The sequence below is a fragment of the Anopheles maculipalpis genome, chromosome 3RL, assembly GCF_943734695.1.
Source record: "Anopheles maculipalpis chromosome 3RL, idAnoMacuDA_375_x, whole genome shotgun sequence".
Lineage (NCBI taxonomy): Eukaryota > Metazoa > Arthropoda > Insecta > Diptera > Culicidae > Anopheles > Anopheles maculipalpis.
The window spans coordinates 12,465,714-12,491,729 of NC_064872.1; the positions used below are offsets into that span (position 1 = coordinate 12,465,714).

General features: G+C 45.8%; 4 protein-coding genes across 13 annotated transcripts in view; 3 read left to right on the forward strand and 1 right to left on the reverse strand.

The window, feature by feature from the left end:
- The window catches only part of LOC126563823 (epidermal growth factor receptor), a 371,336-nt gene that overhangs the window by 128,347 nt on the left and 216,973 nt on the right, over positions 1-26,016 (reverse strand). The window lies entirely within an intron of this gene.
- LOC126564735 (galactosylgalactosylxylosylprotein 3-beta-glucuronosyltransferase S) overlaps positions 1-26,016 on the forward strand; it is a 147,459-nt gene that overhangs the window by 108,943 nt on the left and 12,500 nt on the right. The window lies entirely within an intron of this gene.
- LOC126563713 (uncharacterized) overlaps positions 1-26,016 on the forward strand; it is a 158,202-nt gene that overhangs the window by 97,896 nt on the left and 34,290 nt on the right. The gene's annotated exons all lie outside the window — the stretch shown is intronic.
- LOC126564335 (protein daughterless) overlaps positions 1-26,016 on the forward strand; it is a 55,105-nt gene that overhangs the window by 4,054 nt on the left and 25,035 nt on the right. For all 9 annotated transcript variants that reach the window (XM_050221343.1, XM_050221345.1, XM_050221347.1 and 6 more), the window contains exon 2: positions 25,445-25,491. In XM_050221343.1, the coding sequence (XP_050077300.1) occupies positions 25,445-25,491 (47 nt within the window). The remainder of the gene's footprint in view (positions 1-25,444; positions 25,492-26,016) is intronic.

The window sequence follows — 26,016 nt, forward strand, 5'->3', positions numbered from 1 at the left end:
ATAGTTTTGTCTGCATCACTAGTCAAAGGTTTTTGATAGTTCTGAAGAATTCTGAGTAAAATTCTTCTTCTTGGCCTGCTCAGGGTTGAGTACGTCGTGTAAACATGCCAGGTCTCCAGTCTGTTTCCAGAAAATTCGGTTTCCACGGCTACATCCGATCGGATGTAGCCACAAGTTGGACTCCACTTGATCAAGCCAACGAGCTCGCTGTGCTCCTATACGCCTCGTGTCGAACAAGTTGCTGACGAGCACCTTCTTGGTGTGGCATGAATCCATTATCTTCATCACGTGCCCCACGCAACGTATCCTACCGGCTTTTGACTACCGTCAGGATATCTGCTCCGTCCAACAGCTCAGCTAGCTCGTAGTTCAAGATAGTCCTTAGCACCCGCCGTTCGAAAATGGCTAGTGCATTGGAGTCCTCCGTCAGCATAGTCCAAGACACGTACCCGTAGAGGACTGCCGGACGTATCATGGTAGTGGAGTTCCTTAGTACAAAATGCACCTTCGGATTTCGCTGCTTACGTTGTTGTCCGAAGTTACGATCGTATCAGGATAGCAGAACTTCTCTACCACCTCGAGATCTTCGCCGTCAACTGAAAATTTGCTTCCGAGTCGGGCTCTACCACGTTCAGAGCCTCCGGCAAGCTGTCTTTTAATGTCTATTACTGTTTTTTTTTGGATATAAGTTATATTTTTTATAACGAAATTCTCAAAAATGAAATACAATTAAAAGTTTCTTCAATCCAATACCGTAGTCATTCTAGTCGAAATATCAGCCAGTTAAAAACTCATGGCAAGGACTCCAATATTCCATCGTAATCATAATAAAAACGATGTGGCCTACATTATCTACTAGAGAAAATCTTTGTTATAAAATTAGCATAATCAGTCATAAAATAATTAAAATATATATTTTTTTAGACATTGAAAGGCATCTAATATGACATTTAAAACTTACTTACACAATATTGCTTCCCTATCGTTCCTGACTCCATTTTTCCTGTGTTTTGAATGAACTTATCCGTGGAACACAATGTAGTTTGAGTGACTAAATATTAAAATTCTAATAAAAAATTTCGTAATAAACTTAATCATTTAATGTACAAAATGGCAAAAAAATGTACAAATATTATACCACCACAAACAGACGTACCCGTACCGGACTTGCTATTATGCGTTTTCCGGTTGAAACAAATCGCCACAGTGCATGAATCATGTTGCGATAACAAGAGGACAAAATAGTAATACACAGTATTCGCCCCAGTCTTCATGTCGGTATAGAAACAACAAGCTCCAGATTATACAACCAACCGCGCACTGCCGATTGTGCGTTATAATGTAAATGCGCCGTGTTTTATGATAAGTGCCATTTGTTTCTACTGATGAAAACATAGGGTTTTTGTTTCTTCTCTCTATTCGCTAGCCGTTTTGTATGTTCAAACCCCCCCACCCGACGGTGGTGTGCGAATTCCCGAGATATGCAAATAATTCATCATCGCCAAACCGAACCGGGCGATGTGACGATCGGCATGGGCAACATTGCTGCCAAGAAATAGAATTAAAACTGTCACATTTGCCGATGAATCCATTCGTTTGCAGTGCTGCTTGACCGTGTGGACTATAATTTCGATAACCTGGAGCGGTTAGCGGGCAACAAACGTGTTTGTTGCCGTACCGAAAAGTGGGTTTTGCTAATGGTGTAATTTTGGCCGTTGTTTTTACCGATCACATTTTATATTTATGGGACAATTATAAATGGTACTTGTCACATACGCACCATTCGGACATACGCATACACGACGCATGTGCTTGCATATATAGTCTCGATCGTTGCTCGGATTTCGCAACGATCTCAGCCTCGCCGTGTGCCTTCCTTTTGGGACTGAGCGAACGTTTGCTTTCGTCCCTCGAGTTCGCCTGGCTGCTAGCTCCCCCGTAGCAGCAAAGCCCCTGTTGGAAGGGTGTTGTGTGTGAGATTTTTCTTCTTTCTCTTCTCCTTTAACGTTTCTTGTCGCTTTTGGTATTATGCTAGGACCGTTAATCTTTTTCAAAACTCCAAACTCGGGCAGTATGTGAATGTGTGTGTGCCCCGTTTCGGTAAGGGTCCTGTGGGGCAATGATGGGTGTATTATATATTTTTTTCAGCCTCCCTATCCCCACCGCGAACACTGCCACTCGCCGGTTTCTTATCTTGGCGCGTTGTTTTTATTGGCCCACGATGGTTAGCTCTCCACAGTAATCGAATTACGAAGGAAATGTGGATTTGCCTTCACCCGCTCCGACCCCGAGGGTCGGAAGCCTCGCGCGGACACAAAACACACACACAAACGGGGAGGGCATATCGATGCAGAGAAATAGAAACATCAACCAATCAGCTTGCCTATCTCTCTATCAGTTAGTCGAACCAGACGCCAAAGATAAACCGTTCGAGGGAGAATGCCGCGGGAGAAGAAGGAGGGACGAATGGAACGAACTGTACCACACGGCAAGAGTTTGCTGCAGATTAATGGTTGTCGGTTGGGCCCGGAACGCAACAGTCGGAGCCCGGGTGGGTGGTGGTGCTGCCTGTTGTGGAGGTTAGGCCTCTGAAGGCCCTTTTTAAACAGCAACGGGCTTCTGCGATTAATCGAGAGACGCGCGATTACGTTCCTGTGCGCCCCCCCCCCACCCCCTCCCTTTTTGCCAGGGTTTCCTGTGTCCCTTACCCCGTTTTTTGTGGTTGTTGTTGGCGAGAAACGATTGATAAAAGCTATTGCACAAATAACAGCTCTGCTCTGGCTCTCTGGTGAGGTGTCCTATCGAGACTCGTGGCTGTTGCCATTTGCTACTAGCGGCACAGCAGCGCGTTGATTTATCGTTGAGGGTCCAGATAGATAGTCGCTGTATGGGACCCACCCCGAAGGTAGGAGCTGTGGAGTCGATCTTCCGAAAAGAACGTTGACTGTAGCTAAGGGATCGATCGACAACGATCAAGTTAGGCACAAACTATGGGTAGCATTCTCTTATCTAAAACATGAAATAGTAAGAAAAAATTACCCTAATATTTGCATTGGAAAATGGATGCATTTTCTAGCGTATGATCGGTACTCTCTGTCTCGGTAAGACAGAAAAGGAATCTCGTTTGGAGGAATGCAGCTTTGGAGTGAGCTTTTTGGTGCATGTTTCATTTGTCTTATGATTCGGCACAGCTCAAAGCGAGCGCTTGGGGCGCTGAATCATTTCTCATTTCATGCTTGTCATTTGGGAAAAATAAGAAAAGCATGCGAAAGTGTCTTTGCTGTGGGGAATTTGCTGGAAATTGCTGAATGTACAGGCTGCTATCATTGCGTTTTATTTTTCTCCAGCAAAGACCCACAGAATGTTGTTTGTTGATTTATGACAAAATTCAAAGTCCTTCCTTTTAAGCGCTTTACCAGGTTGACTGGACTGAAGTTAACGGTGACTTCGAAAATCCCGTCTCGTCTATCGGATATTGTTTTGTATCTAAACCCTTGCCTTATCACATCCACAAGGGTAAAGTTATGAAACATTTTATTGGCTGAGTGACTAACTAGAACTTGACCAAAACTTAGTTGTCTTCTGGTACTTGCCATCTCCACACCAATGCGCGCCATTGCACGATTGCACGGCGAAGCTATCATTCGCTAATCGATAAGGATGTGTGTTGCGAGTTGGAAATCGAAACACAGATAACAAAGTGACTAAGAACTCCTTTTCCCATTTTCACAGCAGTAAAGCACATCACCTCAACAACACTATTAGGTTAACGATAATAATCAACCGTTTCGATCGATGCGGATTCGATCCGTGTTCGATTTGCGTGTTGGTGTGCTACGGCCCTTTTTGCTGTTGCGTCTGTACTGGGTAAAGGAAACAGGATAATCGAAGGGTGACGTGTGTTGAACGTTTTGGTTGAAGTGATAGGGTAGTGTGCGTGCTTGCGTGCCGTCGATTGTATTCGACAGTTAGTCGGGCTATCAATTATCATTCAGCCTAACCGGCCGCGTATCCGCGATGGTGTGAGCCCCCTGATGACTTGTGGACATTGGACATTGGGTGCTACTGTGGAGAGTAGCACTACTGCGGCGGTTATTATCAGAGCAGACGGAAATCAACCCCCCTTGTCCTAAAACCAATATACTGTACGAAGAAGGATATCCAGGACGGGAGACAGTTCCACCAAGAGCGTTCTCCTTTGATTCGTGTTTGTAGACAAAAACTACAAAAAAGCCACACGAACAGCCCGAAGTCCTAACCTTCGATAGGGATTGTTCAGCGCAAGAGGGTGGCAATTATCTTTCAGATTAAAGCAAGAACGGTAGCAGGGCGGGAAAGTGGAGGTTTGTGTGGGGTACAGTTTCTTTTTCGCCCGTAACATTAAGCGAAGTATTCGCTCGCCCGCAGTTAAATGGTGGTGATTATTATAATTGTAACGCGTATCGGTTTTAATTCGATCGATGATAAGAGAGGATCAGCGTGTGAACAGAATGATTTTGTTGTCTGGCTGTGTTGCTGGTGGTTGAGAGGGAGGAAGGGCATAGGTAGCGGTGGCAAATGAGTAACTATCACACTTGCGTCGTTGGCGTTTAGAACTTGCTCAGGCAGAGTATTCGAGGTTTTTGAGGAATGTGCTTATAGATCGTATTAAGCATGGAATGTGACTTATTATCTAATGAAGTAATATAAAATTGGTTGAGCTGTGTTGCTGTATTAAAGCTGTAAACAATCAAGAGCGTCAGAAATAGTGGACCTGAAGCTGTGGGCGTGATAATTATGGGCTTTTGCACATTAAATACTGATGCAATGAGATGTCCCAAAACTCTATTGGGTCACATGGGGGTCTTCATACGTCAGGACCGGGGTTCAAATCCCATCCAGATCGTTTTCCCGCAGTGAGGACTGCCTATCCAAGTACCGTGGTATATCAGCAAGTCTAGTAAGCCATTTGATGGCCGGCGTGACCTAGTAGGTCGTTAAGCCAAGAAGATTGCTCCATAAATACAAATAAGTTTTCTACCATGCGTTTCTAATGCGTTTGAAAGCAAATTTCACACTAAATTCCACTAAACCACATGCGTGAAAACTGTCTCACTGAACATTTGCGTTCAAACTTCACGATCCTATGAGTCACTTTTACATCCGGTCCAACATTTGGCCAGCAATATTCGCGCAAGTGATCAATTAGTTGTTTCGTTTTCTCATTCTCATTTGATTTGAAAGAGACTTACTTCACCCTTAAGACGTCCAAGCAAGTGTTAGTTAGCCCAACAAGAACACCCCCCCACTTTAACTCAGAGAAGAGCGTGAATGTTGCGCCCAACGATTTTACCCATTCCTAAGGTCGTCTACTTCCGCTACAAGGCAAGTCATTCACTAATTCCACCCCGTTCAGTTCATTTTGTGACTCCCCACTATAGTTCTTTCTCAACGACAGCTTTTGTTAAGCCAGTGGTCCCCGTTAGAGAAGGTGCTCCATTAGAGTAAAAGGGGCGGCCCCTGGTCGGAATGTCGACGCACTCCTTGTTAGTGTAACCAACGGTGCAGGAGGGTAGCGAACGCTCTCGCTTCTCTTTTGCTCCCGTGTCATCTCGAAAGTGTTGTAAATCGAACCAACCATTTCGAAAATATGTACACCGAACGTACGCAGTGTTAATCGCGTTTCTTGGTCGCTGGGTGTTTTGCTAATGTTTGTTGTTTTTACCCGTGCCCCTCGACGCTTGAACCTTCCCTTTTTGGGAACCAACGCGCGGCTGTATGCGTTGTTTAGGTTGCGTGTGCACCGAATGATCATCATTATAATATTTCTCTCTCCACTCGTGCGAAGAGATTCTTCCATTCCAACCCCCCCCTCCCATCCGCTGGAAGAGGATCGTTGGGAAGAAGCGTTCTTGAGTTTCACTTTCTTCGTTTTCTCTGTGCCGAGTCGCGAAAAGCTGAATGTCGTTGAAATTAGCACCACGCGCAAGCATCGTACCGGAAAATGGTGACGGGATGATGGGTGGGTGGGTTGCCGAGTCCCGTAGAGAGTGGAGTAAACGGATTATTTTTTTTTCGCAAGTCTATCGAACCGCGAATAACTCGCGACGCTTGGGCCTTGGGCCATGGTGAAAGATCCGGCGGGCAATGCGCTGTCGTTCATGCGTTTAATTATTGATTCAATGGTTTGTTGGATTAGAGAATGGTCCGGGAGGTTTTACACGCGGTTAAGAACGGCCCATATACACTACCGGGCAATAGAAAGGGATGAGATGAGATGTGTATCTTGCTAGAGAGGTAGAGCATAAAAAAGTAAGATGTTATGATGATCAGATCATCTTCTAGAAAGAGTTGGCGGGGAAAGAGAGACAGACATAGTGTTAGACCTGGTGGGGTGGAAGTCACCCAAGAGTACACCACGCTATCTTCCCCCTTTTTTTCTATCCAACCACGCTACTGCAGCTTGTAGAGTTTGTCTTTGCATCTTACCATCATCGATCGACCAAAGATCGCCGTCGTTTGCCTGCTGTCTGTGCTGCTCTTTGTATGAGGCCTTTTTCTACTTTTTTCCTTTTTTTTTTGTTGTTGTTAATGATGAACACAACGATGGTTTTCGATGGATCTTTTTAGCTACATCACTGGGACAGTGTGGATAGAGCTAGGAAGGGGAGGAGGGGATGGGTGATGATGGCGCGGAGTGAAGATCAAAAACATAAATAATGAAATTATGGCTTTTTCTTGGACTGTATTTTTGGAAATCATGCTCCTTTGTTTGTGTCCGCGCTTTGCTATATAGCGCTGTTGTGTATGCTACAAAGTCTGTCTAGCGCAGAAGCCGGCTGCTGTGCTAGCGACACTGGCTGAGGGGCATTTTTGCGTCCATCTTTATCCCCGTGGGGATGCGCTGGTGAGCCAGAGCACAAGATCCGTGGTGGAGGTTTTCATTCTTTACGATATCGTTGTTTTTAGTTGTGTCCCCACTAACACTCTTTACTGGCCCCAACAGGGAGAAAAGAAAAAACTGTGTCGCACTTCCTAAGTCATTTTGGCTCATTATTTATTGCCGTATGATTCGTCCGCTCAACACTTTCGCCTTTGGCGGCATTTGGCAAGTCGGCGGGAAGGTATGGAGTCGACGAAACGACGATCGTTCGCGAGTTTTGTTTCACAAAATGGACGATCGTCTAGTAATAAAAAGCAGCACCATAAGAACGTTGCTATCTCTCGGTCGGGTTTTACCCATGGAGCGGAAGAGATTGAAATTTTTTCCTTCGCAATGCTTCTTAGCTGCAGTGTATATTATCTCATGGGTGTGTACACCCAATGGTTTTTCTGATGGCTACTTTAATGCCGGCCCATAGTGTGTGTGTGTTCCACGATGATCCCACACCGAAAAAAAGGGGGATTAGTTGATCTTGGGGGTTATGGTGACAGGTTTACGCCAAGTAATGGGACTTGCCGCATTCTAGATGTTTTGCTTGGTCAGAGCTTGGTGTTGGATTTGGAAAATTTATGCGCGCTGTCTAATGCTTGCTGGCCGCTTCACTTCCATTGATCGTCCGTTTGCGGGGCCATAGTAGTACTGTACGATGTGGTTGTTTTGTCACCTCATAGCTCCTTCGTCTCACCGTTCGGTGAGCAAATAACGCAAAAGAAAATCTACCTTTCTGTCGTCTTTTTCACCCACCGATATGCAGTTCGCTTGTGCGATTTCCATGTTCTACCCATCGTCGCTGGTGGGGCTGTGTGGAAACCGCAACCAAACACGGTTAATAATTACGAAAATCCACGCCAATAAAGTAGCTGAATTTAAAATCAATTTCACCGCGGCACAGGCGACCGGTTGATAGTGTTATTTAATTTCCTGCCGTGCCAAATGGTCGTGTGAAAAGCGATTGGGACGCGTGATGATTATCCCATTCTCCCGTCCCATCCTCAAGACAAGGCATGAAAATTGAATTAGTGTGCACTGTTTGCGAGAGCAACAAATTGCGTTCAAACATTTTCCCTTTGATTTATGCCTCCCCCGGTCGTCGTTTGGGCGTTGATGTATGCTGTCGTCATTACGATCACGGCCACATCTCAGGGCCACATCGCCGCTCTTGAGGATCGTCTCTAGATCACTCTACAGGCTACTGGCGCGAGCCTGAGTCACACACAGCAGAGCAGAGAGGAGGAGGAAGAAGAAAAAAGTACTCCAAATAAGACAACGCCAGCCCGGGATCATTCCAAAGTGTGAAAAACTAATGCGCGTGTGTGTGTGTTTGGAGAGCGGACGACGCGCATCGTTTTTGGGAAAGGAGGAAAATTAGTAATAGTGTAGCAATAATAACAAGCGTTTTTTTTTTATGGGAAGCATGAGATGGGACGTGGGAAGGAGAAACCGGCCGGAAGATGATTTTGAATTACTATTTATGATTTTATATTTTCGTTTTTTTTTTCTTCGTTCCTGGCATGGCTCGTCCGTCTTGCACGGTTTATGACGGGGCATAATTCTTCGGCGTAGTTTGTGAACGGAGAGGACGACGTCCCTTCCCGCGTGCTGCGCTACTAACTGTCTGTCTGGGCAGAGAAGGGAGGGAGAGAGAGAGAGAAACAATCCGGTGGGTTGTGGGGAAGGGTAGTAAAAGCAGAAGAGGCCTCACATTGCTGTGAGAAAAGTGGCCCATGAGTGGTGCAGGCGAACCTATGCTGCTCTTGGCATGGTCATAAACGCTAAGAAGGCAAGCAGAGAGGCACCTCGCCGGCGGGTTTGTAGAATTATTGGTATGGGAAAAGGTTTGTGCTCAAAACGGGGAGGAAAAAAATGGGTGGAATGATATGGAAATTGTGCGTCAACAGAAGAAAAATAAAAGAAATGAAAAGGGTAACATAATGTATAGGTTATGTTACACTTACTCCTTCTTTCCCGTGTGCTGTGTGTGGCGTAGCGAGAATGTAACCCTCACATTGTTCCCTCCCTTTTGCGCCTTCTCTCCTGGTCAATAGATTGATTATGATTTTTGTTTGCATCTGCAGCGCATTGTAAAGTAGCAATATAGCGCAACCGAGCACAGAGCTCTAATCACACACCGCCGACGTACATGGCGAGCTTCGAACATCGAATAAATAAATTCAAGGAGAAAAAGGCTTTAGTTTTGATGTTAAAAATAATGAGGCCATAATTTCTCAGCTCGTTTGTCCTCCTCCTTTTCCGTCCTCTGTTCTGTATTAGGGTGAGAAATTTTGAGAGAAATATGAGCTCAAATGTATCAACGCGCCATAAAATGGGCCGAATAACTCCCTCACCCATTTCAATGCTTTATTTCTTATTTAGAATCTTGTGTTCCATTTCTAGAGGATTTTTTTTTCGGTGCTGCGGATTACAACACTAATGGATAAAGAAAAACAAATCTCAGGAAGTTCCAACCAACACGGTGAGGATGAAAAACTCACTGTATGTTATCAAAACCTTCTCAGCAAACGAGACCATTCCCGAATAGCTCGAGAAAAACGACAAACTTTTGTTTTCTTCGGTCATTAGAACTTTCTTTTTCACCTCGAGAAAAAAAGGGCGTTTTTCCTTGTTTCTTCTCACATGTGTGACTTCTATGTAAACAATAAGATGACGTTACTTCAGGATGTCTTTCGGTATTTCCTTTTGGTTAATGGGAGGTAGGCTGCAGCAGCAGCAGCAGCAGGGGTTAAAGCATTAGAAGACCAAAAACAACAATTTAACTCATTTACCCGAAGGGGGCATAAGAGCAGTGTGTGCGTGTGTGTGCACCACACAGCAGGACACACTGCAGAGCGTTCAAATCCAATTGCCAATCGATTGCAACACACACAGAGGACATACTTACTCTGCACTTTTTGGGACGTTGTCGTAGGTGTAGTAGGGTGCAATTGTTGGGTACGACATATAACTTTATCGAACCGTGCCATAACTCCACTAATCGGCATCGGTTGCGAAATTGTTTCGTACAAATCACAGGATAGATGAAGGGTTTTTTTGTTGTTTTTGCCACCGAAGAAGTGGGTCTCGACGTAAACGATTCCAGTCTTAATCAGCGGTTGGGCCTAGCGGTTTCACCGTCGCAGATAGCAATCGGCGCACGGTTAGCTTAGCTTGCCCGCCGGCCCAGTTGTCCTTGCGAGGTCGGTTCGGCTGGCTGCTTGCTGTCTAGCTGGTTGGAAAAGAAATCATTTCCCGCTGCGAATTAGCCCGGTTCGACCGGGGGGAACGATAGCGAAAACGTGGTATGTTGAGGAGGAAGAAACAACAGCTTAAATCATAACACCCGAAGAACGTGCGCGCCGATACACCGCTGGAAGGCAGATTTTCCTTCTGTGTGCCTGCTCGCGCCCGCGCCGTACATTATTAGATGCTGTGGTTTTTGTTAATTTGTAATTGTCCGCTTGCTCATTGGGATTTCCCCCGCTTCGGACAGCATTATTAACGCGCTTCAAACGCCGCACCGGAGTTAGTTCGCCAACGTTTGTACCTGTGCTCTGGGTGCCCCGAGGGCTTTTCTGGCTGATCTCGACCGCAGCAGCATTAACTGCAGCACCCACACCACCAAACACGGCACGGATAGCCGCCTACAACGGTGTGTGCATGTTGGATGATTTTTTTTTATGTGTGCTTGTTGTGATGCAGGCAAAGGCAGGGCAGGAGACACAGAGGAAGGGCCCAATGTTGATGAAGGTCGAGCATGATGCGAACAGAAATTCCACACACAGTCTCTTGCAGTTTTATCTTCCTTCAGACACGGGCTTAACGTTTGACGTGACGTGACTGACTTGGCCCGGTTCGGATGAGGAGTGTGGCCTTGCCGATTTGTCTAACTGTACTGTATTCGCCTTGCTGCCGCCTGCCTGGGTTTTAAAGCTCTGCTGTTGCTGAGCGGGTTTTGCTTTGAACGTTGCTCTAGGGGGCGAAAAAGGAGTTGTTTAGGACAGGCTGGACGATAAACGACCGCGGTACCCCCAGGTTGGGAAGGGTGGTTTTTGTAGATGCGGACGTTTAGATAACCTCTCGCAGAGGCGTATGCAGTTGTGCGGGAAATTTGGAAGCAATCGATTAGCTAAATGTATCCTCTTAATTAACTATCGATTGTGCTACGATTGTTTTGTGATCAATATTTCACAAGAAGTGATACTTGAGATGAGATTTCAATGCGAATCTATCTCAGGTCTCAGTGTAATCTGCATCTAAATGTTGCGAAATTTTAACAAAAGGAAAATGAAAATCTCTCGATCGTAACGTCAAACACCCGAACTCTCTTTTAATGGAAGAAAACCAATGATTCTGTCAAGATATTTCCGCAGCACAAGGGCATTCTTCTACCATCTAATTTGAATCCTTTCTTCCTGCCTGCATCATCATAATTAGCTTGCTTATGAATAAATTACTTGATGTGCACACTAATTTGCGTGTGTGTACGGTTTTTCGTGTTGCTTCGAGGCTGGAGCCAGAGATCGATCCGCGTAAAGGCTACGATTCCTACGCCGAAAATGGTAATTGAATCGCGCGCCTATCCCGCGAACGTTTGCGAACTGTCGAACGCAATGCAAAATTTAGCTCCCGCCGGGTGCGAGAGATGGCTTGGGGAACAGTTGAAATGCATCCATAATTTTAAACGTGAGAGAAAATTAAACAGCATTGACGGGGGTGGTCCAGAACAACGTGGCGCAGTTGGTTTGGGGGCCGTGGCATGCATTTAGTGTTTTGGCAAAACAGCAAAATCAGCATGGCTCTCCGGAAGCTTGTGAGCTCTTCGTGGTTGCATTTAAATAGGGTTTTCCTCCCTGCTTGCTTGCTTGTGGCACAATTTATCGTAGTTTTTGTGTGTGCCCACTCCCACATCCAGAATGCTTTTTCGCGTGCAATTTTGTTAGCACGCGCTCGGTGCCACCCAGCCGGGTTCGGGTTCGCATTTTGCCCGTGGAAAAGTGTGTGTGTGCGTAGCCGTCCGCATCGCATCGGGAACGGTAAATGAACGGCGATGATGAGCCTGGAATCCGGTTCCGCTTTCCACGATCCGGGGACTATCGGTATATCTGTGGCTAGTATCCTTCCTCCCGAACAATCTCAATTCGCTGCAAAGTCAGTCAGTCAGTCAGTTGGGCAGAATTGTGCGAACGCATCTTCCACGCCGCCGTACCGGTGGTCCACCGAGAGCCCCAAATCACGCACTGCGAACGACAGACATCTCGCCAACGAATCGAAATCGCTTTTCCCCAGCCCTGTGGGAAACAGCTGCTATTATTTGTGCGCTCCACATGTGTTCCCGGTTGCATCAAGAACGCATTTTAATGCTCCTCGCAAAAGGGTGCTGCAACTTCGGTGGACTAAAGTTGTGGGCCCCGAAGAGAAAGGATTCGCCTGCTGGGGTTGGGAGGAGATGATGGGTTCAGTTTATCTTTCGCTGTATTCGTACGCGAGTTTTGTGTCGCGTAGTTCGCGTTGCGTGGGTCTGGATGTGTGTATGTATGTGTGGCTCTATAGTTTGTTTGAGGTCATTTGCATCGAACCTCCCCTCTTCCCATATTGTGTTGACTTGACTTGCCGGGCGGTTTCGGTTCCCCGGGCATGGCCGGAAGATTCTCCACACCGTGTGTCTGTCTCGCGTACCATACTGCGATGATAATTAACTTTGTTGTCACGAATTAGTCCCTCAAGTGTATAGCCGAATGTGTGTTCGCCTTCTCTGGATGCACCGACACCGTTCCCTATTTGGTTGTTCCATCCCTCTCTCTCTCTCTCTCTCTCTCTAGCTCTCCACCTTGGGTTTCGTTTTTGATTGTTTTTCGAATTGAAGGTTTGGATTATTATTTGCATGCTTATTGCAGGCCACGGGCAATAGTAGAAGTAGATGCAACAGTAGCAGTAGACGCAGCAGCAGCTCCATAAACAATTCATTGCGAGGGAATACGCTGCGGCAATAAGGTTAGACATTGTAATAAGGTGAAAATTAGTTTTCCCTAGAACGAGCTTTACTATGTTGTGTGATCGCACTGCTTCCAATGAGAAAATTGTTTTGATATTTAAGTTGTATTGGAATACAAGCCTGAATATATATTAATTGTTTGTTTTACACGATTTTAAAAAAAATATTTTTAGTGAAAAATTGCGAATCTTATTCACTATTTTAGTTTACGCTGATGATGATTGCTAATTTCTTCTTCATTGGTACTAAAATCTTGAGGAGGTCTTGGAATGCAAGCAATTGCAAGCAGCATCGAAAGTCGAGGGTGTGGATGTATTTATTGTGCCGAAATTTGTTGCGAAAAAAGTTTGATAAATAGCTGAATAATATTGTTAAATTGTATTAACGTCTGGCAGCTTTGGCAAGCAAAATTACAAAATAGGTCATGTGCCTTAGATTTATTAAATGGCTTTCAAAAGAACTCTCATTAGACCTTTTCGAGAACAAGAAAAAGAACGAATTTCACCCAGTTTCCGCGAGTATGCAATCACACTGCATCCGGAACCGTGTAATGTGCATCAGTTGGCATATAATCAGCAATATCCTAGCTTGCGCCTGCCGGTAAAAGTTACGAAAAAGGATTCGAACGGTGAATTACGTTGCGGCGCAATTATCTGTTGCCGCTTCCTCGATTCCGGTTTACTTACTCTTCCGCGTTTGGCTTTTTATACTTCTTTTTCGTTGCTTCTGCCTGACGCACTTATCTTGACAAATGGGAGACAGTGATGCATTGGTTCCACTGGAGGAGGGATATAATAAACGGATGCTTTACAAAAAAAAAAAAAAAAAAAACTCGGAACCTTCCACTCGTAAAAGCTGCCCTTTTGCTCCCAATTCTATTTCCTTTCGTTTTGGGGGAGCTGGCCTTCCTTTGTAGGGGACTGATGCCCTTTTTTTTGGTTGGTTTTATTTTGTCGATGCGGTACTGCATAATTATTACCCGTTATTCGGTGTGCAATTCGTATTAAAGTGTGTGTACAACTTTCGCGAATATGATTCAGGAAAATAAGAGAAAGAAAAGAGGAAAATGGCAACGGAAATCGGATGCAATTTCGAAGACGGACAGCGGTTTTTTCTTTTTCGTTTTATTCACTATTACTGCTACAGCTACAGGGCGGCTTGGTGGTTTAGGCGATAGCGGCGCTGGTCTTCACACGGCAGGACCGAGGTTCAACTTCCATCCGGATCTGTCCCGCCGTGTGTAGCGAGCGATGAATGGAGGCTAGCGACTATCGAACTACCTGGTGTTGGCAAGTCTAGTAAGCCATTCGATAGTCGGTGTGGCCAGGTAGGTCATTAAGCCAAGAAGAAGAAGACAACAGCTAATACTCCTGTTGTATATAAGTGATCTTTTGTAACTGATCTTTCAATTCGCAATCTAGTATAACTTCGGGAAAAGTTGGTTGATGTTAATGTCAAGGCTTTGTACTTAATTTAGCATCAATTCCATTTTCCACCAACGTATTTTGACCCGCACGGCGGTGATAATATGGATTGGACACACCGCTTTTCGCCCTTACGTTCGATCGTACCCGAATGATGAAAACCCCACACCAAGGGAAGAACGTACGGGCGCGCACACACTGATATCTGCCGCACTGCAATCGGTTCCGGATCGCTGCACACACACGTTCGTCCTCCAGCTCACCCTTTGTATGTAGGACTTTTCTCTCTCTATCTCTCTTTCTCTGGATGCATTTCTTATCCACCCCGCGGAACAGCGACATCGCTTAAAACAGAAAAAAAGGGAGTCGTCGTCCTTTTGCGTGAACCTGCTTTCCGGTGCGCGCAACGGTAAAGTTGGCTTTCTAGCCCACCAGCCAGCACTGCAGCAAGTTTTCGGACCCCTATGTTTGTGTGTGTTTGTATGTAGGTTATGCTCCCGCGGAAACAACATTGCACGACCGTTGGCCGTTAAATCGTTGTTTCCTTCTGTTGCCTTGAACGCAAGGAATTTGAAACTTGTGTGTCGCTCTTTGCCATTCGGATTTTTATGTTCCCGTTAACGCGGTTGATTGTCCCTTTTTCCGAGCTGGTGGATGGGATATTATGGGTGCATCATTCGCCCAACGGTAAGGGTGTGAATGATATGTTTGTATGTGTGTGAGTGTGGTTTACCGCACATAGAGTTTCTGTTTTCCCTCCGGTAGTAGGTTGGCTGTGTGTGTGTGTTGGTGAAGTCCTGTCGTTTTGGGTCCAAAATCCGGGAGGGCGATGCAGTATGACTCGCATTTCCCTTGAACCCAGAAAACGAGGAAGGTGCAAGGACGATAGACGGGCGTATGTGTATTTGTGTGGGCTGGAATAGCATCGTCTGTTACTGACGATTCGTTCTCTCGATGCTTGGCTCGATCCCGTCTACATACAGCCAGCCAGCAACGATTCATCTGGGTCTCTTGTCGACTACTGCGGCAATTTTCTGACTGTGCTAGGATGCTTACGCCGTGCTACAAAACGGGGACACAAGCGACTATAGCGAGCAAACTATAATATAGAATTCGGACCAGTCGTCCAAAACAGCAGCACCCATACACCGAAATCGCTTGGTGTATTAAAGCTCGCCGAGTTAGTCACTCGGAATGGGAAATAAACGAATTTTTTTGCCTGCTCTTTCGATGCTTGCCTTCTGTATCCTGACCGAGTGTACGAACGTAAAAGCATATTCGTATTTGCGCGCGTGTGTGTGTGAGTTTATGCTCTCCTGTGTTAGGTAGTCCCTTTTTTTCGTTGTGCACTGTTCCACAATTTTCGTTTCATTAATTTTTAACTTTTGTTATTGCACCGCAAACCATGCGTCCGCTCCACCGAATAGGTCCTTTTCGGTGTGGATCTTGCTTGCACGAAAATGCTTGAAATTATGGGTTCCGTTGTATACGGACGACGGGTCACGATGACTGGAACCGCGCATCGGTTGTTGTATGCTCTGTGTAGGGGATCCGTGTCCTCGGTTTTCTGGCCCGTATTAACCCCATCGTGCGCGCAACCCCCGTGTGTGATCGTTTTGGGCTGGAAATGAACAGAGAATTCTCTCGATATTCATTCGTTCTGGTTTTTTTTTCTTCTCTTATTGCTACTGGTCATTTATTTCATCGGTAGTATTCTAAGCGACTCATGATTTTCGTTCAGCACGAATCAAAAATAACGAACCAAAGCTATACCTTTTTACCCGCTGGAAACACCAATAGAAGCATAAGCAATGGCGTGTTTATTTTATTTCCCGGAACATCGGAAATATCGTGCCAACGTTAAGCATTCGATTATTTCGTAGGGGTCAAACCCCGTTATTTGATTACATTTTTTCCGGAGGGGTTGCTGCTTGCTGCACTTCCGGGTCTAAAATTCATGAGTAATTTAATTTTCGATTAGGCCCAAGAATTCCATATGAACTGTGGAATGCTTTTCCTGCGACAGGAACGCAAACAGATCTTACCATCCGAGTGAAGCTAGGCACACACTCCGGCGATGGGTCATAGGACCAACAAAAAAGCTAATTTAAAACTACATGATGCACCGGCTAATAGATAACCTGACGGTGGCACACGCGATGTGCTAACCGCAACATAAATCCGCGGTAATGGTGCCGAGGGAAATTCCCTGCTTTGCCCCTTTTCCGCTCAGAATGTTGTGTGATATCTGGCCACCGGGGGACTTTTCTCGAACCGCACCAATAATAATTATGTAGTGGGTTTTTGCAACTTACCGAAAAACTGGTGGCGCTGTTGTCGCTTTTAGACGCACCATTCGGTAGCTAATAAAACTGATCACCTAAAGCCCCTCCCAACCCAAAAAAAAAAAAAATAGACGTCAAAGTAAATGAACCATTGCCCATACACGTCAATCACAAGATAATGGTGGTTTGTTCTTATTTCTATTATCATCGTTTGGTTTGTGTGGTGGGCTAATTGAAGGTTTACCGGGTGAAGCAGGGTGATGTGGGGCAGTGGTTCACTTCTACTTTATTGCAAACCCACACCGAGCCACCGAGGGTTGACGCATACACGGGAAACATATGTCGCTCGCGGAAATTGACTGTTACGAAAACGAATCGAACGGGATGATAAGCGACCTTCGCCTTTTTGTTGTGGGGAAGAGGGGTGGATAAGGGGTGTGTAGGGGGGGGGGGGTCGGTATTGCGGCATTGGGTTTATGATTCTAATAATCAAATCACCAACTCAGCCCCAATGTCAAGCCGGCCGCAAAGGTGATATGATGAGGGAGAACCGAACCGGTCAAGTGGTCCACATACGGTTGATAATTAGTAGCAAGCAAATAAAGTTTTGGCAAAGAAAACAACTCTTCCGTTGCGGGACAGTTATCAATGGTCCGTGTGCTGTGTAGAAAAAATTGTGTGCTTGAAAAGGAAATGCCACATAATAAAATGCCTAAAAATAGTATGTTATAATACAATTTATTTGAACTTTTTATCAATCGCCGCAAATATTGTCGATCATTGAAAGAGTTTAACTAAAATACAGTATCGTTTAAACGTGATAACACAGTTTCACAGGTTTTGCAATCGTCATTGATACCAATGGTAGGGAGTTTATCATTCCCCTGGGGTGTTTTCTAATGTTGCCGTTTGTTTTTCTTCTTTTGTCCACTATCTGCGTTATCAAACCGGCACGATGAGCCTCTTTTCCGGTCGATCGATAACAATCGGTTCGTTGGCTTCGCGGCGATTATTTTGAAACAACGTCCATACATGCATTCGTAGGGCGATTTAATGTCTGCAAGCAAAAGTCTATGCAGCTTGCCATGGTTGCATAATTCAGTGATTAATACCGTCCTTTCTTCGTCGTAGCGTGGCAGGGCGAGGGTAGGTTTTGAGGGTGAACCAAACGCAATACATGATCAACATGTGGTACAGTGTGCTCGTAAAACATCACAGCGCCACCACCTTGTAGAAGTGGTGGCTTTGCGTATTATTGGACGAGAGCAATGTTTTGATTCTGAGAGAAGTCTTTGGGTTTTTGGGTCAGTTTGGAACAAAAATTGAAGGAACTCTACGGAAAGATTGTTCAAAGTTTTGTGATCACAACAGTTTCGGTTTATTGCTGTTTGTAACTGACTGAAACTCTTCGTCAATCTCAACTCCTCCATTAAAAGTGAGCAAAATTGTGTTGTTGTTGATGATGGATTCCCCCGGTATGCTTCGCGGTTCTGTTTTATGCCTTCTATGGACTTACACCAAACACCAGCCAGCAGCATATATATGTATATGCGAATGAGTGGTGCTTCGCAACTTAGTAACCATCACGACGATCGCAAAAGCGAGAGATCCCCACGATCAGGGAAAAACGAAACCGCGAAATGCGGGTTCAGGTCCCATACGTAGTATGGGACCCACACACACACAACGCTCATTACCGTCGACCTCGTTTCACTGCAGAAGCGATACGTCGCACGGGTGAAAGAGATCCTCACAGCAGAAGGACTTTGGTGGAGTGCAACGTGATGCACATGCTTCTTTGGAAGCGACAGATGTTTCTTTACCAGTGCGCGCCGAGAAAGTTCACATGCAATTTCTGTCGACTGTAGAAAAATGCACAACAACAACTTAAAAAAATCCCCCAACAAAAACATGTTTCGGACGCCCCTCCGAAACACGTTGCTCACTGTTTTTGGGAGTTTGGGATGTGATTGTGTGTACCGTGCACTCCTACAGGTTGCAGGGTCTTGTTCAAGTCTAAAAATACAGTCTAACTGAATCCGGTGCAATGCGCACTTGACAGAGATAGACCGTGATGGTAGATCCTAGCACCCTGAAGAGTGTGTTTAATGTAGCCGCGTTAACTAATATCGATGCTCGAAAAAGGAAACTAAAAAAAAAAGAGTCCGAAATAAAAGGAAGCTCTTACATGTTCGAGTACCGGATATGGGAAAGAGAAAGACAGAAAGGAAGTGATCGTGCAGTTATCCTAATTGTTTGCATGTACACTGGTCGGGGGTTGTCGATTGTCGTAATGAGTTTTAGCCCCTGCGGTAACGTACTACTTGCAGCTACTTGCAGTTGCGCTTGGTTGACGAAAATTCCTCCACCCTATTCCCATGTTTGCTCGAGATCGTCCACTTCTGCTGCGCAAAGTGGTGTTTGAAAGTTTCGAGTGCATTCCGGGGAGAGTACGAGCGGGCGCGCGCGCGCGAGCGAGCGCACTTTAACTTCACAAGGGGTCGTCGTCTAGGTTCGCCGGGTCGTCCGTGTACGAGTAGCGAGAAACGCGCGGTCTATGCTGGTAAGCATCAACCCTGGCTTTCAACTATGGAGGATTAGGATAGGTCACGCGCATCATGAGATTTTCGTCGGCGATCAAAAGAGAAGAGATAAAACAGAAAATCGTTTGCTTTATGCGGTGCTGTCGATGTTTCTTCCCGGGAGTTTTGATCCAACAGACTTGCCTTGAGGTGGGGTTCGCCGCCGTCGTTCGCGTGTCGTGTCGCGGCACACATTTCCTATTACGTGGAGACCAGCGGGACGTCTCATTTTCACCTTGTTCCAGTGTTGCGTGCACACAGCGGCGCGTACGCAAAGGGTACAAGTGAGTTTAGGACGCAGCAGATCAAGTGGCGAGAGAACACACAGGAGACGATCGTGTTTCGATCGCTCGAACTCGATTTCGACTGATCCGACCGCGCGACCACCGGATGGATGCGTGATTTGGATTTTTCTTTCTTCGATCTTTCCTTCTTTTATTCGTTACTGCATTTCCCGTGCAACATCCGGTCCCAACCAAGAACCACCGAACGCGCGGAGAACGTAAAAGAAGGACGCAACACAGAGCATAATCATCGTCGTGTTATTTATGTCGTCCTTGTTAGACTCTAACGTTCTTTTTCTTTGCACGCGCGCGTGTGTGTGCATTCTATCCTTTCTGAAGCGGTAAGTAAAGTTTTTGGGGGACCCAACTGATATGCCGCTGAACGGCAGATTAATAAGCAGAAATAATAATTAGGCTGAAAGCAAAGTATTTTTGGACATTTTGGCCGGTGGCGCAGCGTGCTGCTTTTGAGTGGCGATTTGGGTAATTGCTGTTGGCGTTGACGTATAGGTTGGTGATGCGTACTGACGTTAGTTAATAGGCCACAACTAATTGGTTGTAAAAAATTTTTGAGGGTATACAATGCTTATATTGGAAGAGAGGTTTAACAGACTCCAGGGAGTGTTCGTTAATTTTGTGAAACGAGTTGCTGAACAAGAATTGGAGCCCTGAAGCAGTTACTCTTGATGCTTTTTCGTCATTTTAGCTTCAGGCAAAATGTAAAAAGAACGCAAAAAGACGGTGATGACAAACAGTAAGACAAGAAATAAATAATTACTGAGCTAAGCTTTTATTTAAATTATTACATACACAAGAAAAGGTAGAAACCTTCAGCAAACCGTAAATATATGAGCAAAATATCCAGTAAGTAAAACATCGGACTGGGAGATGATAGAGATCTGTTCCGAATAACATTTTCAAACATGGCAGGAATCTGCGACACTGTCTAGACATTTCTCTTGTTGAAGGTGGTATCTTTTTGTTCTTGTTGTTGGCCTTACGACCTGCTCTAGGTCACGTAAGCCATCTAATGGTTTACTAGACTTGCTGATACTACGGTAGTTGGATAGGCAGTTCTCGACTACTGAGGAACGGTCCTAATGGGATTTTGAACCCTGGAACTTCGGAGATGTCGCCACTGTTGTATCGTGCGGGTATATCTATACTTCACATTTAAAATCTAGATATCCTAGGCTCGTTCTAGATCTAAAAAGAGGCTTTATATCTTCCCCCAATTTTCATCCAATCAACGCAAGACAAGCTTCCATTCCGTACGGCGATTTTAGTAGTTAAAGCCGTCCTGCAATCCACATTCTAAGTCATTTTCTGTGCTAGATACAGACGAAGCAACAGAAACAAACACAGCGATGTGTGTTTGTGTGTATTGTTTATCCTTTGACAACAAACCACTTGCTTTGAGCGTTCCATTTTTAGGGGTTTCGGTAGTGCGTAGGATTTGTGACAAGGGGAGAAATAAACGTTATTTGTTGCCAAATTGGCCTCTAGAATATGCTTGTGTGGATATGTGTTGGTTTGCAGGGCTACAACCGTGCCTTTGGGCGTTTGTCGTGCCATTATTACACCTCCGAGTGGTTACCTTTTTTGTGGGGGACGGAGGGTGGAGAAAGTTGACTTTACTGACAGCCTTTTTCAATGCTGGGAAGAACATTCTAATTCACAAATTTGTCCATTAATAGTCTCTGCTCTTGCGTGCGTGTGTGTGTGTGTGTTTGATGACTGCTTGTGGTTGTGTATTAGAAGTATGCTGGTATGTCACTGCCTTTACAGCTTCTGCTCAATGGAAAGCGTTTTTCGCGTGCTTCCCGTATCTTTTCACATGTGTTCAGTCATAGTAGCGTACCATGCTGGTTCGCTCCACCAGACACCATGCCTGTGCACGTACGTGAAGAAGCAGCAGCATAAAATCGACGTAAACCGAGAACGAGAGCGCACACTGCACATGTAAAGCTGGCCAGTTTTTTGGCCGAAGCAACAGTTTTTGTTTATATTTCTCCCACCTCCCCCCCCCCCATGTTGCAAACACGCTGCTGGTCCCCCCCCCCCCGCCTTTAGTGGGCCCTCAGTGGGAATGGAGGATGGGGGATTTATCAATATTTGTTTTGAATGTTTTGAAGCCGCTTGCCGTTTCCTGACCTCGGCACCGAACGGTGCCAGGCCGGTGTAGAAGGGAGTCTAGGGTTTACGGGCGCAGGTTTGCGGTAACAACATGCAAAGACACGGTCGAATGATTGAGAGATAGAAGAAAGATTGACAGGCTAACTCCTGGCTAACCGAGCGGCAGCGGTCGAGTTTTGTTTGAGGACGACGACAACGGCGGGAACTCCGTGCTCCATGTACGTGTGTATGTTTGTCGTAGGTGTATAAATTGATCCATCCCCCGCACTGGCATTTATCGGCAGTACTACTCGCTTCCTGCTGGCACCGTCCCGAGTGGAGTGTTTCGCTTGAGCAGTGGTAGTGGTGATATGGTGCGTTTGCATTCCTTGTCAAACCGACGGATAAGACCGGGGGGGATGGAGGTCGGATCTCTCGGTTCGTTCGCGATGGTGTAATAAAACTCTAGGGGTGCTTTCGGTAGTGTGCTGCATGCGTTAACGTCGGTCGGTATGTTGGAATGTTTTTTCCTATGTTACGGTGCCGACTTCAGTTAGATTGGCCCCCTGATGCGAAGGAATAACAAAAAAAAAAGGAAACGCATTGCACTGCAACAACAACAACACACTGGGGCACATTCATCAGGCACACCGGGCGTCAATATTCGGTTATATTTGCAGTCCCGGATTTATATGTGTGTGTTAACGTTTTTTAGGTTTTGTTTTGAAGCGCAACTAGTGGTAATAGGGCCATCAGGAACAGCATAGTGAGGCTCTACAAAGTGGAGTATGTCAGAATAGTTTGTTGTAGGTTTTACCTTTTAACTGGTTGCAATGGAATGAAATGTTTCCTATTTTATTAGGTAATTGCGGGCTTAGCAAATATTTCAAAGCCTCTTGAGCAAAACTGCAAAATTAGTGACTATAATTCGTTTGATATTTGAAGGCTTAAATGCTGTGAACTCTCGGTACAAATCTCGTTAAGTCATCATAGATCGATTCACAAAAACTCACATTTTTTGGATTTGCTAAAAAAGTTTCTTCAACAGCCTTCTTTTTGTTTTCATAATGCCAAAAGAAAATATCTTTAAGTTCAACATCCGCAGCAGCACACATCCTTGAGAGTGTTACCACACCGCGGTCAATAAACTTTTGACCATCTGCTCGGTGTAAAATTCACCAAAATACACGCAACAAAACCCGTTCCTTGCGGGTCGAAAATTAGGAGCGCTAAATGAATGGAGCCCGAAAATCAATCCCGCCACACCGGTGCGGTGCATTAAAATAATGTCCATTTTCAAGAAGATCTTAATCAACAGGTTGGTTAGTCGGCGCTGCCTCACTACGTAAGCATGTCCGCACGCGTGTGCCTAGTAAATCGCGGTGTAATTTTGGAATTGCCGGTGCATACGGGGCGCACATTCGCTGGCACGGTGCAGAGTTCGCACGCGCTCATGACGAAATGCATCCCAATGTTCGCGGTTCGTTGATAAATTATGACAAAAAGAACACACAAAACAAGTCTCTGCTCTGATGTTGCATGCTCGCTTTCGCTACAATTTGTTTTTATTTCATTCCAAGACGACGGCCCTTTGCCGTATGGTCCGAACGGGCACACAAATGTTTGTATCAAAATTCAGGGAAGAACCTACATGTGTATGGATGTGTTCTTATGCTGGTGTGTCCTCGGTACGTTGCGAAAGTGAGCATAAGGAGAACATCAGAAGGCAGTGGGCCCGAGGCTCAAAAAGCGCGCCGCTTTATGTAGTCTTTTCTCCCCCCTTCTCGTTGTGTTTTGGGTTTCGATTTTCGAGTTCATCGGCACCGTTCGCCATGATCGTATGGTTGTCGTTGGACTGTGTAAAAGTGTGTGTGTGCGTGTGTGTGTGTGTGTGTGTGTGTGTGGGTAAAGTAAGAAGGATTCGTTCTCCTTTTGCTGTGTTCGAAACCCCTTTCGTTTAAATGAAATGCTCTAACACAAAACAGGGTCCCGAAGGGTGAAGCTTCCAAGCGATCCACCACAGGGCAATGTTGTGCGCGTGTTGGTGGGTTTGTGCGGGAATCGACAAAATCGCGAAACTTGTGTAGTTCTCGTTTCGGAGGGGGGTGATTATGTTTTACGCATTATTTTAGCCGGTTTAAAAAAAAACTTTCCTTAAAACTGTTACAAACGCACGGGCGCAGGACAGGGAGAAAACGCAAGAAAAAGGGTAATGGTAGACCACAAACCAGTCTCCCTTCCCCGGTCGTCACATCAAGATCCGTCCGTCCGTGTATCTCGCAGCGAGAGTCGGTGAAGAAGCGGGAACCACACGAACACGGCACAAAATTTCGTACAGGTGGTACGAGATGCAATTATTAACATATTTATGGTTTCGCTGTAAAATTGCATACGAAGCGACGGCCGCGAGTGGAGACGGGATGCGCGAGAACACCAGAAGCTACAATGGGCGGGGTGATTTTGGTTGGTGGTGGTGGTGGTGGTGACGGTGCACTTCGAGGATCCTCTTCGCTGCCTCGTCATGTTGACGCGATCGCTGGCGGGACTCCTGCCTGCTGCCCTTTTTTCCTTCGCCGACGGCTATCTTATGTATACAGCCGGGGAGATTTGATCGTCGTGTGTTAAAAAAAACCCTCATTTCGTTTGATTGTGTGCGGGGCCAGATGTTTTGGAATTGGTTCCTTTTTTTTGTAACCCCCAAAGGAGGAAAATCGACCCTCAGCCAGGATAGTTGGACGCGCTTCTTTTTCGTGATTATTGAAGGTGTTTCTGTAGGTTTCGTGCGGAAGGGTCTTGCCGATCGGATCGGGTTGATTGGGGTTCTATTTTGGGTATTTTTTTCTGATCTTCAGCCAGACCAAGAGCAGGACAGAGAGAGAGAGAGAGGGGCTTGCAACAGTCGAATGTGATTTTTTAAATCACCTTTTTCATTCGCCATACGATCGATCGTTCCGGAAATCGCTGTTGATCGCCTCGCGTAAAATTGTGTTGGTTCAACGTTTGTGTAAAATATAAACGATCTCTAAAAATGTAGCAAAGTAACATGCTACAGAGCGTTACACAGACCGAATCCAACGTCGTTGGCGAACATTGAACCAACGACCCTTAACGAAAAGGGGAGGAAATTTGGGGCACTTTCGCATCATTCGCTGTGTCGTTGGTTTTAATGTTTTTGATCGTAAAATTCTGGTGTGTGTTATCATCGTTTCCGGGCGGCTTCGCTCCGTCCGTCGTCGCCATTATACATCTCTTCCTCCTGGTCTGGTCTGGTGGGAAGACACACCCGGACAGGACCCGTCTGCACGGCGTGTGCGTTCGTCGCCTAGCCGGTCAATCAAGTCTCCGTGCGGGAGCGTGTGCCGGCCGTTCTTCGCTTTTGTGACCATTTTCGTGTCGTGGTAAGGCCAAGGGGCAGGTGGGAAGTATGGTAGGGTGATGCGCGATGAAGGGGTCGCCTGCACCTTTTTGGTCGCGTGCACATTCGCCGCTTGCGCGTGCGCGCGCGTGTCCATCCATTCACATTTATGCGTGTGTGAGAATGTTTTGTGATGTGGCAGGGTGTGTGTGTGTGTGTAAGGAGGAATCGGAATCGAAGCACGGTCCGACGAGGGACATGTTTATTTATCCTTTCCTTCTTTTCAGCTTCGTACTCTCGGCTTGATAAATGTTTCACCGTTTCACCGAAAGGTGTTTTTCGCATTGAACGCGATAAAACAAAGCCGAAGGAAAATACAGCAAAATTTACGAAAAAAAAAAACAGCTTCGTCTTCATCGTCATTTGAGCTTTTTTCACTAAACGCTTTTTTTTCTCTTTTTTCCCTCTCTCTCTTGTTTTCATTGCAGAAAAGGCAGGCTACCAATCACCATATGGCGGCATGGACAATGGCGTGGTAAGTTCTGCTTCAAGGATTTGGAAACTACCTGATTATATGCAAACAAAACGCACATATCCTTGCGTGGCGTCCGTAGTACCGGGCCCGGGACAGGTTTTGAGGGATGCTCTCGCGCAAGGAAAGGGAAGAGTCGTCAACGAGGCGTAAACCGAGGAGGGAACCAGCCGGTTCCTACTGCCATTGCGCGTCTTATGTGCTGGGTTTTGGGCAGGCTGCTGTGGATGCTTACTTTGTAGGTTAAGTGTAGGCTTTCTGCGGAGGATGACACTCTCTTTGCGCTGCATTCGACAGGTGATACGGTTGCTCTGGTTGCAGCCACGCAAAAAAAAAAGTGGCATTACGATTACATATCGTACCCGAGGACTGCGGGCAAGTTGACAGTTCCCCATCGTTAAGGGGTGGGTTTTGTGCAGGCGGGGGAAATCATCGGGGAAAATCATTTATTTCTGAAGGATGAATCTTTTTTTTTCGGCAATATGTTTCTTTTCGCTGCGCCTTTAGCTTTTTAGAACGATCTTTTTC